Raw genomic sequence first — 19,100 nt, forward strand, 5'->3', positions numbered from 1 at the left:
CATGGCCTTAGTGTTCAGTGCTGGAGGTCTGCTGCAGTCAGTGCCATCTGGGCGCCTACATGCTCCCAGATGTCCCCTCTGTAATTAGAGCCAGACCCGGCTCGGCCTGGTCCAGCCCAGATCCAACCTCTCATTTATGGAGGCCCTCCCTGAATACATAAGGAGCTTCCCGGCACCGTGCAGGCCTTTAGAGGAACCCTTTGGCTCTGCAAACATATTTTCTAATAGTATTACCAGAGAAAGCTGGAAGACTTCAGGTAAGATGGCAGTAGCTCTCACTGTATGCTGTCTCAGATCAAATGTACTTAAGTTACGTTAATTGCATTTTTGATGTCATTTATACCTCATTAGGAGAGCAATGCACTTCTCTATGGGTTTAATTGTATTATTGTAGATTTATAGGCATTCCTGCTTTATCATATAACATATAGTTAGGAGTGACAGGGAAGATAAGATAGTGAAAAGCAAGCGGTGATGTGTGACAAGGCCATGCGTCTGGTTTGTACTTACAGCAAAGAAAGCACATAATATCTCTGTTTTCTACTTGACTTTGTCCACTTTTTCTTATCTCTGGGTAGGTGTTCAAAATGTCCATCGCCCAGGCGGCGGCCAAGGCCATGCTATCTGATGCCCTGCTGCAGGACAGCCCTGGGATAAACCGGATCAACCACCTGGAGCTGGAGCTTCCTCTGGACAAGGTCATCAAATTTGTGTCTGTGGGTCTTCCGCTGGTTCTGGTCTGCATGGCCTTCGCCCGCGAGATCTCCCTGGGTGAGCAAACTCTCTGCCGCTGGCCCTTTTTTTAAACCATGTTAGGACATTTGGTTTTTTTTATTCCATTTGGCCCCTAATTATACCCTATATTTATGAGTGCTTATTTTTTATTCCATGCTTGTGTTTTGACTCTGTGGTTTTTCTGTGTTTCTATTTCACTGTTGTGCAGTGTCCTCTGTAAAGTAATCATGTGCTGTTTTGTCCTTGAATGGCTTATAATTTGCTTGCTAAACTACATCTAGTAGAACTTGAGATGAGGAGGAATATTATGCATATATTAAACATAATATAAACATTGTTACTCTTGTGGCCCATTGTGGTTAATTCAAAGTTAACACAAAACACATCTATGTACCAAAGCTCAGTTGTTCTTGAACCATGACAAACAGAGCATACCTCTTTGCATCTCCTCATCTTTCACATTTCATACTTGAGGTAACTAAATATAACGACGCAATAACGAGAGCTGTAATTACACGGCGCTTTCTTTAAAAAAATGTTGGAGTGCTGTGAAACCCGAGAGCGAAAACACTTAAACAAGGCCTATCATAGACAGACATTTAAAAAGACATTAACAACACAAACTTACAATAGCCTTCCAGATCTATTCAGCAGTGGATTGACTGGTCTGCTGTGTATTTTTACAGTCTGAACAGTTTGATGGTTGTTCACATGAAACAAGCCCACAGCCTGTCTGCTCATTCATAGAACAGACAATAGCACAGCTGACAATCCAAAGTATACGTGGCACGAGTCTGTTGCTGAGGAGACTGACTCCCTTGACTTTGAACTAAGCGTTGTCTCTCCAGAGCTGGTCTGCAATCAGCCTGATGCTCCTGATGCTAATTGCCACAGGGGGTGGGGGTGGGGGGAGGTTGTGATGATTGAGAGCAGCGTTCACTAACGCTGGCACCATGTAATTACAAGCCAAGTTCTTCTGTGGCAGCTCTCCTCTATTTGAGTCAAATGAGAGGATATGTTGATTAACCAGAGAGGGTGGGGGGTTTGGGGTGTGGGGGGGCTTAGAACATGACGTGGTGACGGGGCACGCGGCTCAACTGATGGATCTTGGCTGCCTATCTGCCGACTTGTCAGTTTCACAACAAGAGCTTGATTGCACTGCTGTCTGGAGTTTGGTTTACTCACACCTGGACTCTCAGCCAAGAATTCTTGTACGAAGCATAAACGTGGTGCTGATCTGCCAGTGTTAATTGGGGAGTGGGAGTAGGAGATAGGAGAAGTGACAGAAATTTAGGCTCCTTTTTCTTTGCCAAATGGCTCACAGTGGTGGGGAGTTGAGGGGGAGAACATTTTCACCAGATTCAGTGGAGAAGACATGCAATGTCGTTTTTTATTTAGGGTGACTTGTCAAACGCCTGCACCCACACATGCACTGCTAGCAAACTGGAAAAATAGATTCTCACAGTAAGCTGCATGAAAACATACAGTGGTGTCAGCTGGTATTGGAACTCCAGCGCTCTGCATCTCCTTCAATAACATTATTTTTCTCTTGGCTCATTTGGCTAATCTACATTTTTGCACAATTTTATTCCAGCAAATGATATTCATTGCTTCTCCATTATGCCTTTAGGGATTTGTGAGGTGACAGTTTCGGTTGCAGAAAAGGTGGCAAACTGCTTTAGAAATCATATACTGTGACACTCCTGCATTAGCGACTGCCTATAATGATTGACAATGCTTGCCCACTCTGTATACCAAATGCTTTAACATTAGCTTCACCACCGCAGCCTCCAATAAAATCTACTTTAATTTATGTTTTTAATACATCATTCAAATAAAAAAGAACATTGTAATACATATTTTTTTTAAATAGCTCTTTCCTGTTTGTGTATTCATGAGTAGTGAAATGTGAAGGATGGTGTGGCAGGTGTTGATACCATTCTGCTTTATGTTAAGTATGTACATTTTTAAAGTCTGCCTCCACTCAAATATGTTTGCTGTCATCATATTCATCTACTGAAACAAGGTTTTCTGTGCGTACCTTTAATCTCAGTTTAACACTTGTTCCTATGAGCATGATTTGTGACATCACAGCTAGTTTGTAGCCAATTGTGGTCGAGTATAAAACTTACACAAGTGTGATGTGGGAAATTAAAGCTTCCAGTGCACTTATACAGAAAACTGACTTTCCAGCAATTAAAGTTAATCATATTTTTTGTGGCAATGTTAGTCACAAATTATATGTCCAAGCAGTGTATTTTTATGTTTTGACATGATTGGAGGGAATATTTTAAATTGAAATGAAATTAACATCCTTACCATTTAAGATAATATCTAACACAGACAATAAATGTTTAGTTTGAGTTCAGTGTCACTCTATAAATACATGCTGGAACTTCTGTCTACACAATCTACATAAGGTCTGTTTTAAATTGAATATACTCTATCATAACAGTCAGCTACCATAATTATATCTGGGATGTCACTTTAATATGATATAATGTGTCTGATTAATTACACACACTCATACACACCTATAATATAATTGGAGCATGTAATGTATGTGTATGTGTATGTATAGGCCTGTAATAAGGTGGACTGGCAGCAGAAATCACATCCTGACAGTAAATTAGTGGCAGTATGTTTCTACTTACAGAAGGCCCGGCAGATGCGGAGGCTGCTTGTAAAAATAGAAGCTCCATGTTTCTCTTGTAAGCTCTGAAGTGGGTGGGGCACACCCTTGGTGCGTTCCCTCCCGAGCTCTCTGTTTATGGGTGGAGCACCCCTTGGGAAATGACGGATGGGTGCGGAACACGGTTTCAAGTGGTTGGACTTTATATGTGGTTATATCAAGGTGAACTAAATATAAGGTGGAGGAGTCCAATTTTGGAAAGGAGTCACCCATGGTTTTTAAATGCCAGGTTGCCATTTGGAAACATATGATTTCTCCAGTGAAACTGTGTAGCACTGACTGGAAAAGGGCATGTGGAAGTTTACATGTATATGAGTGTGGCGGTGGACCTCCAGTACTGAGCACCATGTGTGCAAGTGCATGTGTGTGTGTGTGTGTGATATCAAGTGGCTGGGTGTTGCTTAGAAGTGAATTGATAAAGCAACTCCCCATATTAACAGATATTGTTACAATATCAACATTTGTTTATTCTGCAGGGCCTCAGATCAGCTGTTTCCCTCCCAGCAATTTCACCATCAAGCAGGCCAGCTATGTAGACACATACTGCTGGGACTCTCTCATGCATCACGAGTTTGACAGCGATGGGAACTTTGAGGAGCGCTCTCTCTGGGTACACAAAGTAAGTTGAGTGGCTAACTGCTGGCAGAAAAATGCTAAAACCTTTTCTTTCTTTTTTTACCTCACTGTAACTTGCAAAACAGTTAAAATGCCAATGTCAGTGTTAAATAGGAAGCAAAGTGTCTATTTTTCCTTCAAAAAACATTTGCAAACAATTTGGACCCAGTGGGTTTGACATTTACAGTACAGGTGGGAAGTAATCCTAAATCAGACATTGTGGGTGTTTATTTGTAATACTGTATTGAGATACCATTTCACTGTGACTCACCTGCTACTCCCAATTCTTCCCTGCCACTTTTTCCTTTCTTTCCCTCCATCTAAATCTCCAACCCCCGTCTCCCTTTTCTGCCCCTTGCCCTTCCAGATGTTCCCTTACTCGCTTCTGGCCATGGCGGTGCTAATGTACCTGCCTGCGCTGATCTGGCGCCAGCTCGTCATGCCCACGCTGAGCTCCGATCTGCTCTTCATAATTGACGAACTAGACAATTCGTACAACCGCTCCATCCGAATGGCCCAGAGCATTCTGGATATGCGCCAACTCACTAAGAACCCGCTCACATTTCAAGCTGAGCTGCAGAGGTAAGAAACCAGTGACTGTTGACAACTAAAATGAATATTCATCGCTCCTTATATATGTGTCTAAAAAGCGTTTACTGTATTTATGTTTATGTTTTAAGTAATCTGATCTTATAAGTGCTCTTTTGCTCTCAAACTACAGCCGAATGAGCCTTATTAAATGAAAATTAATGATTCCCGTAAAGAAATCGTGTCAATATAGCAACAAATAAAGATGATCTGCCAGTTAGAAATATTGCCTGGAGCTTCCAGATCAGTGTGAATCTCTTGATAAACTTGGAAAAGTGGTCTGGGAGTATAAAGAGTAATGCTTTCCTCTCCCATAGCAGCTACCACTGACAAACCCTTAAGCAATGCCTTAACCTCTAGCAGTCTCAGTGGAGGCCCGTTGTGGTAGTTGTGGTGAGCTATAGCTAAAAGTCAAAGTGTAGTGGTTGCACTGGGAGGCTCCCAACTGGGACTGTGTGTAGCTGTATGAACATGAAGCAGGAGGAACATGTTCTCAAGTTTCTTCTCCTTTGTCCGATTGCAGGGCCAAGAAGAAGCGCTACTTTGAGTACCCCCTACTGGAGAGATACATGAAGTGCAAACAAAACTCCTACTTCCTTGTTAGCATGCTTTTCTTGCGTGGCTTCCTCCTGCTGACTTTCATGACAGCTGCCTGTCTCTACCTCGCCTACTTCCACCTCTCTGCCTTCCTCCAGGATGAGTTCAGCTGCTTTGTCCGCACAGGCATGCTGCGTGATCAGAACTGGGTTCCTGAACTGGTCCAGTGTAAAATGATTGGCCAGTTAGTCTTTCAGGTGATAAGCGTTGCCAATGGCGCCATCTATGTCCTGCTGGCGCCCATCGTCCTCTTCAGCCTGATACGACTCTTTGTGTGGGACACCACCTTTATCTCCATCTATGAGGTTCTCCCAGCCCTGGATCTCCTCAAACGCGGTCGGTTGGGATGCCCCCTGAATGATCTCAACGTCCTCCTGCTCTTCCTGCGTGCCAACGTAGCCCACCTGAAGTCCTACGGGAAGGTGAGGGCATTGTGCTCGCTGGCACCTCCGCAGGTTGGCAACGCTACGCCAGGGCAAGGCTTAGGTGCAATGCTGAGCCAGGAGGAGATGGAAGAACGTGAGGAGGCTGCTATGGAGCTGGCAGAGGAGGTGGAGGAAGCCAAAGAGGAGGGGAAGCTAAACCTGGTGGATATCATGACTATTCTGGGAGCAGCACAGGGAAGAGTTGTAAACTGCAGCGAGCAGAGGCCTCTGGTCGAGGAGAATATGAGTCTCGGTACTGTAACACTTATCTACACACTCAAACGCATTCTGCTTGTGGTTATTTTCATCTACATCATTTGGGATGTTCAGAAAATTATTAAGTGACCTCCAGACTACAGATACAGGCTCTAAAGTGAATAGGGAGCATTTTAAATATAAGGAAGCAGTTAACACAGAATAAGGTTACATTTGAATGGACTTAAGGTAGCAGCTTGTAGAGTAACATTTGCAATGAATCCAAATAACATTGTTTACTAAATGTGCTTTGTGTATTGTTCATAACTGTATTGTATTGTATTTCTGTATGAAAACTGAACTGCCTATATTTCTAAAAGAGTCTTTTTTTAACTCTTTACCTAAATGTAGAAGAGATGGATCTGTGGTACTGCCCAGCCCTAACTGCCCTCTCTGTCTGTTCACAGAGCCAAACCACCAGGGGTACCATGAGTTGAAGGAGTCTGCACCATTTAGTCATTACTAGGCCTCCTATGGACTGAATCAATGTGATAACAATGGGGTGGGGGGTTAGGGGACTCTGCAGAGTAGTTTTTCAAGAGTACTGTATCCACAAAGACTGTGGAGGCCAATCAAGGGTTTCTGTCGTCTGATGCCCAAAAAAAAAGAAAAAAAAGAAAGAAAAAGCCTCTTTTAGAATTACAGGGCAAATCGTTCTGGCTGGAAATGTCAATGGATTTGATGTTCAGTTTTCAGCCTCTGTGCATCTGTATTTGCCACAGACTTTCTTTCTGTCTCTTGGCTTCGTGCCGTATCCTTTTGAAGAAGTCGGTGATGGAAAGTAGTCGCAGGAAAGCAAGTGAACATGGATTTGACTTGTGCATTTGTGAAAAATAAGAGTTCTGAAAATATGAAAGTGTGTAAATGGAGAGACAGAAAATACAGTCAGTGGCAACTACAGTATGGACACCAGGGTCAGTAATGTAGATGAGGGTAAGCTGATTGAATATTTTAATTGCTGTACTTTGTTGCTTTCTTGTTTGCCTCATTCTATTGTTATTTACTTCATATCAGCAGATCATGTTTTATCCTTCTGTGAATTATGGAAAAGTGTATTCTATGTCATTCTTAATAAAACAAAGTTTGTGTAATTACTTGTGTTCCCCTCATCACTGTCTTCAATCATCTATCATGAAATGAAATCCCAGAAGTTTATATGATATAAAGCAGTGTTCTTGACTAACAGTTTTCTGAAGTAATGCATCACAAATTCAAATTCAACCTTCTGTTTAGGACAGCAGAGAGCTACTTGTCTTTATACAGCTTTTATTTTTAGTACATGTAATTTAAAAGATGGGAGGACTTAGCTGTCTCTATGCACAAATGTCACATACTTGTCTACACAATGTTGACACTTGCTTATACTGTGCTTATACTTTATGCCGGATCTACCATACGGGCAATCTGGGCAAGTATCCAAGTGCCCTTGAGCAGAAAGGGGCCCTCAATCATGGGGCCCCATCTTTTTAAATTTTTTTTTATTGGGCTCTACAGAAATATGACACAAGCCTTGACCCATTCTCCTGATGTTGATAATTATATAGTCTCTGACCAAAACCTAGTATGTCCAAAACAAAATATGGAATAACAAGGTTTCCACTTGACAGCAGCGTTATCCAACCACAATAAAATAAAAGTTGTTTGGGGGACATGAGCTTCACTGCCCAGGGGCCCCTGGGGGTACTAATGCAGCTTTTGACTTTTATATGTACATAATGAACATTTTAACCCTTACATACCGTTCTTATTCTGACTCATAATTAGTCTGTACACCAATTCACATTTATGTATTACCCATCAGTCATTAATGCATGTTTAATTAATCATAATGAAGCTGTCAGAGAGTGTATTCAATTTATTTATTATTTATTTATTTTAAAAAAAGACATTCACAATCCCTATTTTATGACATTTTATAGAATATGAAGAATACAACATGTTTGAATGGTGTTTTTTTTATTTTATGCATTTACATATACAGATGTTTACTGTGGATCACATTATGAAAAATCCAGCTAAAAGAAATGTGTATATGGTGTTTTTACAGCTCTCATTTAAAAAAAATGGGTCATATTTGACCCTGAACAGTATGTAAGGGTTAAGTTATCACATAAGGAGTCGCGGAGTCTGTGGAAAAAGCAATTGTATAAATATCAACATTTTGACACAAATATGTGCTATTTCTGGTCAGTCAAAGTGCTTTCATATTAAACAGTTTAAAAACACAGATTATGTAGAAAACAAGTTATGTAGTTAGGTAGTAAACATGTGGCATCTACCACCAAGTGTGCACTCCACAGAGACCAAAAGCCATCTGAAGGGAGGCCTCGCTGAACACAAATTAGATACCCGCTGCTTCCCTGGCAAAAAATATACATAGCAAACTTCTCTGCTAGTGTCACCATGTTTTACTGCTGAATGAGCCCAGAATTACTGCTGTGCTGCAACACTGAATTATCCACAGAGTAAACCCTGCAATTATTTTGATGTACTCAAAGACACAAAGGCAAGGCAAGTTGCTTGATGGGTAATAGGAGCCACAGGAGGAATACAATGCAGATTCAAGACTTATAATGAACAAGTGCCTGCTTTGGAAGTCCAATTACAAAGGATGGTTATGTGTTTTTTAGAATTTCATCACTGCAACATCGTTGTGTTGTGTTTTATTATTGAAACAGGAAGTCTCTAGCGATGGAACATTTGATAATCAATGCATTTTCACCCTTGGGTATAAATTAATGTTTATACTTTCATGCTGGTCTTCTCTCAAACTTAAAAAATATATAGCTGATGATTTTTCTTCATCAACCTGCCCTAATTCATCCGTATGGCAAACAGCAAAAAGGAATCATTGCACATTTTTTAATAAGCGCAGTCCTAACACAACGCTTAACACAACAGCAGAAGCATAACTGTCTGCTGTCTGTATTTTATTCTGTATTGGCTGCAAATGACCAGTTCAGGCCACTTGAGGGCATCATTGAGTCACGCTAAAGCCAGACAACCCACATTGTTTTGAAAGCTGCAATATATTAATTTAGGGCTGCATCACAAGTGGGGTCACTGCTGATATTTATAATTTCTGTAATCAAAACAAAAGAGAATGCAGTCTCATTCAAATCAGCTTTATCAGGCGTTCACCAGGTCCAGACTCCTCTGCCAGAGTCTGTTAAAAGCTTCTGTGCCGCAGCCAATTTCTCAGAGTCAGTGTATGTGAGCAGGCTGGCGTTGCTGCGATTTGGACCCGTGCCTTTTTGGAAACAAGAAATTGCTGGCAATCTTCATTGATTTCAGCTATGTCAGCAGGCTGGACGCAGACGACCACTGTTTGCGCTCAGTGTTTCCCAAAATGTTGGGCATAATGCTCACTCTTTAAAGCAGGATTTGATTGAATGAAATGAGAGATCAGAGGCGTCCTTAGTTTGCTTTACACTGTCATTCCTGCCTGCCTGGATAATGGTGATGTGTCTGTTACATCCCAACTATGTTTAGGCGATATCATCACAAGGTTTACATAATACTCTACTGCAGCTTGCAGCACAGTAGCAGGCTCTGTGCTGGATCCAAGTGATTGAATTTGTGCTGTTATACAGCTTGACAAGTTGCTGGTGCCCTAAGCTTTTCCCCCAACTCTGCGTGAAAAATCTACTGATGGGAACAGATAGAAACATCCAATTACTTTGCACTCATCCTGTTTGTTTCCACTGTGTATGGCAATGATCTATGTGTTAGAGGCTGCTGAGAGGAGAGGACTGTGGGTGTATGGGATTGAGTTGTTTCGAGACTGACCACACCATCAACTAATTAAGACCGATTTCTTTTTTTAGAGGAGTGAAAAGGAAAATGATGATTCTGTGCTGTGTTCATGTCCAGTAATAGCTATCTCAAATACAGACAGCCTCTTCCATGCTGTGGCTTCACTAGCCCAGCTGGGGTAATGTATTTTCTACAAATCACGTATACATTGAATCTCTACTCTTCAATATGTTTAATACATTGCAATGTAGCATAGGGGAAAAGACATAGTTCAACCCTAACCCTAAAGTGTTTTTTGTGCCTAAATCTAATAGGACCTCAACCACAGTATTGCTACACCATAAAACATCATTATTCAACTGATAATGGACAGTTATGTGCCATTAAATGACATGCAAAATGCTCAACATCAAAAAGTAGACATTCAACATATCCATGGTTTGCAGAAATGTACAAGTCCAACATTCTATTCTGGAAATTGGGTTATGTTTTACAAACAGCCTTTTATACCATTCAGATTGCCGGCTGTGAAAGGAGTCAAGGTCAGATGTCTACAGATCACATTCTGAAGGAATTTAAAGTGAGTCTAAAGTGGTGACAGCATGCAAAACAGGAGCTGATGGTAAACCGTTAAGCACAGCTGAGGTGACCTCCAGTTCACGACACAATTGATCCACCGTAGCTCATGGCCATGTAATGAAGACAAAGCCTTAAATTAAAGGTGATGGCCACGCTTAAAAGCAACACACGCACACACACACACACACACACACACACACACACACACACGCACACGCACACGCACACGCACACACACACACACACACACACACACACACACACACAGTTTTGTGTAGTTGCTGTAGAGATTTGAGAAGACTTATCAGAGAGGGGATATATGATATTACATCAAGAACCGCTTCACAATTTTTCAAACAACAGTCAGGTGTCCACATGAACACTGAAAGAGTTTTTTCTTGCTGTAATAATTCCTCCTGTTCATACTGACCATTAGAACATCCCTTCATAATACACTTACAATGGAAGTGATGTGTAACAATGTATTTAAAAGTTGATGTGAAGCTAATATGAAGGTTCAGTTGTCCAAATGAGTCAAATCTTCATCTAATATGTTTCAGTGTTTTTTTCTTTTTTTTTTGAACCAATGTGTTTATTGATATTCCAAGCTTTACATACTTAAACACACTTACAGAATGTTTTTCGTTTTTTTAAAAGCTTTAAATTCTTTTGTTCCATATCTGCATTTCAGTGTTTTTAGTACCAAAGTCTTTTTGTTACTATACTTCCACCACAGCTCAACAGAGAAACACTAAGAGGGAATTAGATGCTAAAAAGACTGTAAATGTGTCAGATATCACTTGATATGATCTAATATCACTTACACTGAAAGCACATTTGAAGGAGATCTTTTAATAGTCAGTATGAACAAGAGGAATGATTACAATGAGGACAACCTCTTTCCCTGTCCATTTGGACATCTGACTGCTGTTTTAAGGTATACTTTAAACATTGTGGACCTGTCTTTTAAGATAAATCTACCTTAAAAACATCCCAACCTGTTCTCTTGCAGATTTGGACATCTTTAACAATCTAAGCAGCTGTTGCTTCAGTGCTTTCATATTTCTAATGAAGTGACTTACTGTAGGTGCTAATAAGATAAACTCGCAGTAGAAGCACATCTGCAGCGGTCCTCATTGACCCCTCTCAGCTTCGAGAGCTCTTCATCTTCAAAGGGCAGTGTGTAAACTTTCACTCTACATTAGACTCACAGGCTTCGTTTGCTCTCAGTAACTATGACTAATCTGTGTCTTTTTATTTTTATTTTTTTCTTACTGAGATTTTCTGTTTATCAAGTTGAATTGATTGGCCTTATTCACACATGAAACACTGTTGCTACTGGAGGGAATTTGTATCAAGGTACTGAAAGGACTATTGTGTGGCTTTGATGAACTGGTCATAGCTTGAATTACCTATGTGTACTCTTGTATGAAAACATAGGCAGAAATACTCAACAATGTAATAACCTGAAATCATCTAAGGTTGAATAAATTAACACAACCCCATAAAGTACAATATGAATAAACTTGATTACTCTGTGCTTTATGAATCTCGTGTAGCGTGAGCACTGATACAATCCAGGATTTTATTATCAGCCTATGTCCACAAGGCTGAGTTTGTTTTAGAAAAGAAAAGCTAGTAAAACCCACATTGGAAAATGAAATGGATTAAACGAGACTTGTTCCCTTTAAAACCAAGTGAGGCTGAACAAATTAAATAAATTGCCCACGAGTATAAACTTTATCCATTAGGCTACAAAGGACACGGTAGTTGGACAGGGACTCATAAGCAGACAGATGGACCAGCAGCAGGTGTGTGTCAAAAGAACACTCCTTGGTCACCTGAATGTCTGCTCATATATCTCTGGACCCTAAAGGACACTTTTGGTCCTCAATTCAAACAACCACTGATACACACACCTGTCAAATACTGTCCTAACTGACTATTAGAATATGTGCACACAGCTCAAATAAGTATCCAAACTTACATAAAAAATATGTAATATATCACTATTTGTTCCCCTTATACACCTTCCAATATGTGGCTATAAACATAAAACATTTTGTATCATCTTTAAATCTAAATAAATGCATAATTACCAAGGAATAAATGAGCAAGAGGTCCACGCATGTGCTTTCTAACATATCAGCCATAACCTCATAACTGAGAACTGAAATCCTGAGACTGTCTTTCATCTGCCTTTCTAAAGATGATTCAGGGTGCGCTACCCATAAAATAAATGAGTATCTACTTTAGTACTTGTTATTGGAACCTTATCATCCTTATTATAGAGAGAAAAACGATGATATAGAATAAATATTACCTGTGTGTTTGTTTTGATGTTTTGATGTTTTTCTGCTTGCTGACAACCAAAAGTCAACGCCGCTTTACTATTAACTATACACTGATCATCCAAAACATTTCAACCACTGACAGGTTAAGTGAATTACACTGATTATCTCGTTAAAATGGCAAGGAGTGAGATATATTAGGCAGCAAGTGAGCAGTCTGTGATTGAAGTTGATGTGCTGGAAGCAGGAAAAATTGGCAAGCGTGAGGATCTGAGTGACTGTGACAAGGGACAAATTGTGATGGCTATGACCGGGTCAGAGAACTTCCACAACAGCAGGTCTTTTGGAGTCTACCTGGTATGGAGTGTTCAGGGCCTGCCAACAGTGGTCCAAGAAATGACAACTGATGAACCTGCAATAGGGTCATAGGCTCCCTAGGCTCACTGATGCACATGGGAAACAAAAGCTAGCCCATCTGGTCTGATCCCTCAGAAGAGCTACTGTAGCGTTAAATGCTGAAAAAGTTAATGCTGGCTATGACAGACAAGTGTCAGAACACACAGTGTGTAGGGCTGCGTAACTGCAAGGTCGGTCAGAGTGCACATGCTGACCGCCGCAAGCACCTACAATGGACATGTGAGCATCAAAACTCGTCCATGTAGCAATGGAAGAAGTGTCCTGGTCTCTCCTCTGTCCTTCCTTTCTCTCCTCTCAACCCCAACCGGTCGAGGCAGATGGCCGTCCACTTCTGAGTCTGGTTCTGCCTGAGGTTTCTTCCTGTTAAAAGAGAGTTTTTTCTCGCCACTGTTGCTCATGTGGGAATGTTGGGTCTCTTTAAAGTTAAACCTGAAGAGTTCGGTTTAGAACCTGCTCTATGTGTAAAGTGCCTTGAGATAACTTTGTTGTGATTTGGCGCTATACAAATAAAGATTGATTGATTGAATCATTTTGTTTTACATCATGTGGGTGGTTGGGTGCATGTGCATCGTTTACCTGGGGAAGAGATGGCACCAGGATGCACTAAAGCAAGCCGACAGAGGCAGTGTGAGTAGTGTGAGAAACCTTGAGTCCTGACATTTGTGTGGATGTTACTTTGACCTAAACATTGTTGCAGACCAAGTACACTCCTGCATGGCATCAGTATTCTCTAATGGCAGTAGTCTTGGGATGATGCATCCTGTCACACTGCAAAAACTGTTCAGTAATGGTTTACGGAAAAAGACAAGGAGTTCAAGGTGTTGCCTTTGCCTCCAAATTCCCCAGTTCTCAATGTGATTGAGCATCTGTGGAATGTGCTGGAAAAACAAGTCCAATCCTTGGAGCCCCTACCTCGCAGCTTACAGGACTTAAAAGTATTGGTACCAGATACTAGAGGACACCTTAAAGTCCTTGTAAAGTAAGAATAAATATGTGTTCTGAGTTTGACATACCACCGAAAAGTGTGTTGTTAACCACCCTGCCAAATTTGAATGATTAAAAGAATCGCCAAATATATGAAATTAGGCTTCAAAGTTGTGTAAAAATCAGTCTCTTTCTCTGATACCAAACGCTGTGGGAGTGCCCACCGAGTCCGCTGAAAACCCGCCCCCTACCAAGTGTCACCTGTCAATCAAAGTCACCACCTCTACCAGAAACATGGATGCTACGTCTGAGAGCTTTCTACCGCTAGCTCGGCGGCTAACTGTAGACTGTAGTAGTAGTAGTGTGTACTGAATGTATTTATACCTCTACAGCAGCAGGGGCGGGTTTATGCTAATCACTGCTGCGTTCAGACCCGCCCACAAAATCCTGAACACAGAAATCTTGAAACGGTGTGTGCCTAGCTCCACAATTCAAATCTAAATAGTTGAAATGATTTTTACGTTTTTTACATTTATGACCTTTACATTTAATGTCTGAATTCACTTCACGATCTTTAAGAGGTCTTGTCTCACAAGGGGGACCTACACTATAATAGGCAGGTGGTTTTGTTATGGCTGATGATCGGTGTATATTGTAATATACTGTATGTATGGTATTGTATCATACTGTCTTCTTCTCATGATATGTATGCTTGTTTGTCTACTTTGCAGCTTTCTTCTATCTGTGAATTTGTTATTTTAAAGTGACACTAATCATGATACAAGTGACATTATCCTGCACCCTGTTTGGTACATATTGAAATGTAATATCACTAAATAATACTATTCAGTATTACAAAGAAATAAGTACAACACAGACTACAAACAAAGCACTCTTATAAGAGAGCTGCAGAATACTTGCTCACCTCAACCTTTTATTCAGTTGAAAATGCGTTTATAGAGCAGTGGGCCATGTTTGACCTCCAGTGTGACTTCAGTCCACCATTAACTCCTGACTCGCGCTGGCAACCTGCTTACCTCAGGTGTCAGAGTCAAGTACAGCTGTCAGCAGGTAGGATGTGGGATGACACAGAAAAGGAGGGCTGACATTGTATTTCAGTCAGCGCTGTCAACTCCTGACACTGATAATCTCTTGAAAGGTGGAGATATAGCCTTTCACTCCACTTCTGCACAGAACCGAGCGAATGCTACACCATCATTATTATTATTTAAGCATTTAGTAATTTACTTTGCATTCTTAGTGTTTGTTAAGAGCGACTCCACAAACATATTCTTTAGATTTACTTCTGCTAGTTTCATAATCATGCAGATAAGACAGTAATTGTCTAAAATGGTGGTTATCCTACATGCAGATGACTACCAAAATCAAATCAATCAGCCCAATCTGTACACCAGATTTAATTGGAAGTCTGTTTTTCGGCGCTTACTGTTTCCTGCCAAACAGACGGAACAACACATTAACGGATGGTTGAAAACATAACCTTCTTGGCAGGCGGCAGTCATGCATTTAATTTGATCCCTACACTTAAAAATGGCAGCAAGTCCCATTCCATACACCACACACAAACACTGCTCAGTCCTTTGTGTCAGTCTGCAGTTACTACAGTAAAGCAGTAAACACCCCTCCTCACCACCTTGCCTTAACTTACTTTCGGTGTGTGTCTATATGTTATATTTCAGTATGTGTGGACTCCTAAGTCTGTGTACAAAGTTGGTTTTGGAAGATAAAAAAATGCAATCAAATCCCTTCCGGGGAAGTCAAAAACATACCAGAAATTCTGTACACACACACACACACACACACACACACACACACACACACACACACACACACACACTCTTTATGTGTGTGTTGATTTGGACAGCATGTGCAAAGCTTTAAACACACAATCACACACACAATCACAGACACAACAGAACATGCTGCAGTTCAGTTCAGTTTGTGTCACTGCTGGTGCTGAATCAGGTACATGGTTGTGCAGCTCTTCACGAGCAGGAGAATGTGTCAGATGTGTTCAGTTGGATGACATATGATTTTCAAAGGCCAAAACTCATTAGCATGAGTGGAACAGTTGGAAACAGTTTGACCTCTGCCATGTAGCTGCAAATTCAATTAGCTGTGGTGTCCAGTAGTATCAGTAGGAAAGAGCATTACCAATTTATCAGAGAACCCACTGAAAACACAGACATCTGTGTGTGTGTGTGTGTGTGTGTGTGTGTGTCTGTGTGTGTGTGTGTGTGTTTTACTTTACTTTTTCTTGTATTGGTGTATAAAAGAGGACCCTTGGTCATCATTGTTTTATCTTCACAGTGTTCTACACTGTTGTTAATTCTCTTATCCAAAGTCTTCAAGGTTGTGGACTTATAAACAGAAAGATAAATACATAAAGTGCTGGAAAACATTAACCAGCAAGCCTTAAAACACTCAGACACTGGGGAGCATGTGTCAAAGTCTATAAGGCGTAATGGAGGACACTCAGGCTGCGCCTTCATCATGAAGAGGACCTCATATGAGACAAGCTCTGTCCATGGTGGTGGCCCTACTGTGCATACTGATACAATAAAACCCATTTCATAATGTATTCTGCATTATAAAGGTTCCCCCACACTAGCATCAGTCTCTGTCTCTGTCTCCCATTCGCTTCTATTGCAGCCTGAATACATTTTCTGTTTCAGTGAATTCCAGCTGGCTCTGTCTCAGACTTGAAGGTCATAGTTCACACTTGTTCAGCTTCACTGACTGACAGCTGTCAGCCAGTAGAAACAGTGCTGTCTTGATGCATCTTGTCTTTTTGAATAGAGAAGTTATGGTGGTTGAGCTTATATTGAACAACAGTACAGACAGTAGACTACACAGTGTTCTCATACAGTGTACTAGACTTAAATTAAGAGTAGGCACTACGTACCCGTAAAACGATAAGGGCCACCAGTCTTAATTTGAAGAGAGATACATTAAATAAGTCTTATATGAATACAGAGACATCCATCTGTATTGAGAAGGAAACTACCTAGAGATTAGGGATGAATATGAAGAAACTAAGCATATACACACACATATACAACTAGAATGAATGAAAGAGAATATTAAACATTACTGATAGATTAAAAGAATGAATGGAGATGAGGGCTGTCATAAAGAGTCAAAAGGGTGCCAAGACTTTAACTAAAGCCTAGAAAAAATGTTGCTCTTTTGCATCACATCTCAGACAGAACACACCATAGATGGTTATTTTCCTAAGGTTAACAATACAAAAATAATAGATATTCAAACTGTGTGCAAAGGCTAAACTGATCCATGGCTTGTGGTTTAAGGTGTCTTAAAGTCTTTCCTCATAATTCAGAGTCTCTTTTAGAGGCATTCAGCCTTCTGGAAAGTTTGGAAAAGATGCCAAAAATGCAAAGAATTATGCCATAATGGCTGGCAAGGCTGAGAGAAAAAGGAAGAAGCAGCAGACAAAGAATTGTACGTTTTTTTACACTCCAGTGGGCATGTTTTGGAAGAAAGAGGATCCTCTTTTGAAGGAGGATCTTGATTACTAATTATTTTCTTCGTGTGGAGAAAAGAAACTGGCCTTCAACTTAAAAGTGGAACTTTTATTCCTATCTTGTGCACATTTGCAGTTGGTTACTCACTCATTTCTGTCGTTAATGTTAACATATCATGAAAACCAGTGGGAAAACGGTTAGAAAATAAAATACTGATTAACCAGATCATTATAGAATACCTTCATTTTCTAATCTGTAGCATAGAACTATTAAGAAAGCTCTACACGATCCTAGCTAAAAATACACGGTTAATGCTAAATAAAAACTGGTCTGTTCTTGTATCATCTTAAAAAAGCTGTTCCCAAAATGGTCACTAGGTGGCAATGTGGTACCATGTACATTCATAGATTTGGAAACAGATTTTGAATTTCTTATAATTCCAAATTAATAAACTGATTTTGAGATACACTGTTTATATATCTTACTAGACAATTTTGACCATTTCAGATTCAGAAAGGAATGTGGGGCGCCGTCATAAATGTGTAACTCTACATATAGTGTGAGTAAGCATAAGAAGGGAAGACAATCCATCCTCTCATCTATTGGAGAGGAACCCAGGCTTGGTGCATCCTTTTTTTTTATTTGGAAGAACATAAAATTGTTTATTTCAAAACAGTCCATTTCCTCTTGTGGGAGTGTGCCCTTTTTAGTTCTGCTCAGTGTTTCCTTGACACCTTTATGCCTTGAGGTCAGAGTTCTGAAAGAATTTAGCCTCTTATTTTTTGGGGTTAGCCCCTGACAAGAAACATTGTTCGACTGAAGGCTAACGTGACTGACTTATGTTAACAACCTGTTCACTCTATATGACCTCTGTGCTGTCTGCAGACTGCTAAGCATCTGGAAACCCTGCTTGAGAGGCAGTATTAGTGAATTTAAGACACAGCCTATATTTCAATTGTAAATAGTCAGTTTTTCAGTTCCTAGTTACTTTTGTTGCTTATTATTTTTGACTTGAGTCTCTTGCATTATATCCTTCTAACCAGATTACTGAGTAAAGGCTTTAAGACATGTTGAGTTTCTGAATGTCTCTGTCACTGGGACTTCTTTGTCTATAGTTACACTGGATAAATAAACTCATTATCACAATCCATCTTCCTATTAGTCTGCTACATGATCAAATCTTCTTTTTCTGCACCACTCTTATTTCAATACTCTGGTGGACATTAAGGCAACTTATGACTGCTTTTTCTATTAATTGTTTCAAAACCCCGATGGAGACCGCTTCTTGAAACAGGTTGCACCACTAATAAATATTTGCACTCATTACTGCAAGTGTTGCCGTTTCCCAATTCCCACTTCGTAGAATTCTCCTGGCTCTTGCCTACAGATCACCCATCGCTTTTCTGTCTTTCACAAACACACAATGGCAAAATCCATTGGCATATGTGCACATAACAGAAGCCCAAATGGTGCTTGCTATATTTAGCTTCATGGGTTTTTTGTTGTGCTGGAAGTTCAAATTGTATTCTTTGTGACTGAAAATGACTGCAAGAATAGGAACGCCTAAAGTCTGGGATTCTTCTTTTTTTTTAATCAAATATACAGGCATCTACCAGTTTGGATTTTCATGTGCTCTGCAGTTTATTTTTCATTCTCTACCTCTACTTCTGAAGAGGAACGTCTCAGGCTTGTTCATTTTCTCTAGCGGGTGCAGGTGGTG

General features: G+C 40.4%; 1 protein-coding gene across 2 annotated transcripts; it reads left to right on the top strand.

Moving 5' to 3' along the window:
• Positions 1-587: 587 nt before the first annotated feature.
• panx3 (pannexin 3) lies at positions 588-6,373 on the top strand. 2 transcript variants are annotated; one of them, XM_053331455.1, is made up of 5 exons: positions 588-771; positions 3,904-4,046; positions 4,410-4,624; positions 5,154-5,905; positions 6,315-6,373. In XM_053331455.1, the coding sequence occupies exons 1-5, from the start codon at positions 588-590 to the stop codon at positions 6,371-6,373; spliced, it is 1,353 nt and encodes a 450-aa protein (XP_053187430.1). The 2 variants fall into 2 exon arrangements, with proteins under 2 accessions (XP_053187430.1, XP_053187429.1); XM_053331454.1 differs by lacking the exon at positions 6,315-6,373 and having other exon boundaries at positions 5,154-5,997.
• Positions 6,374-19,100: the final 12,727 nt, after the last annotated feature.

Source organism: Scomber japonicus, chromosome 13, assembly GCF_027409825.1.
Source record: "Scomber japonicus isolate fScoJap1 chromosome 13, fScoJap1.pri, whole genome shotgun sequence".
Lineage (NCBI taxonomy): Eukaryota > Metazoa > Chordata > Actinopteri > Scombriformes > Scombridae > Scomber > Scomber japonicus.

Coding starts and splice junctions, on each gene's coding strand:
- panx3 (XM_053331454.1), top strand. CDS start 588: ATGTCCATCGCCCAGGCGGCGGCCAAGGCCATGCTATCTGATGCCCTG. Junction 772..3,903: donor CGCCCGCGAGATCTCCCTGG/GTGAGCAAACTC, acceptor TTTATTCTGCAG/GGCCTCAGATCAGCTGTTTC. Junction 4,047..4,409: donor GCTCTCTCTGGGTACACAAA/GTAAGTTGAGTG, acceptor TTGCCCTTCCAG/ATGTTCCCTTACTCGCTTCT.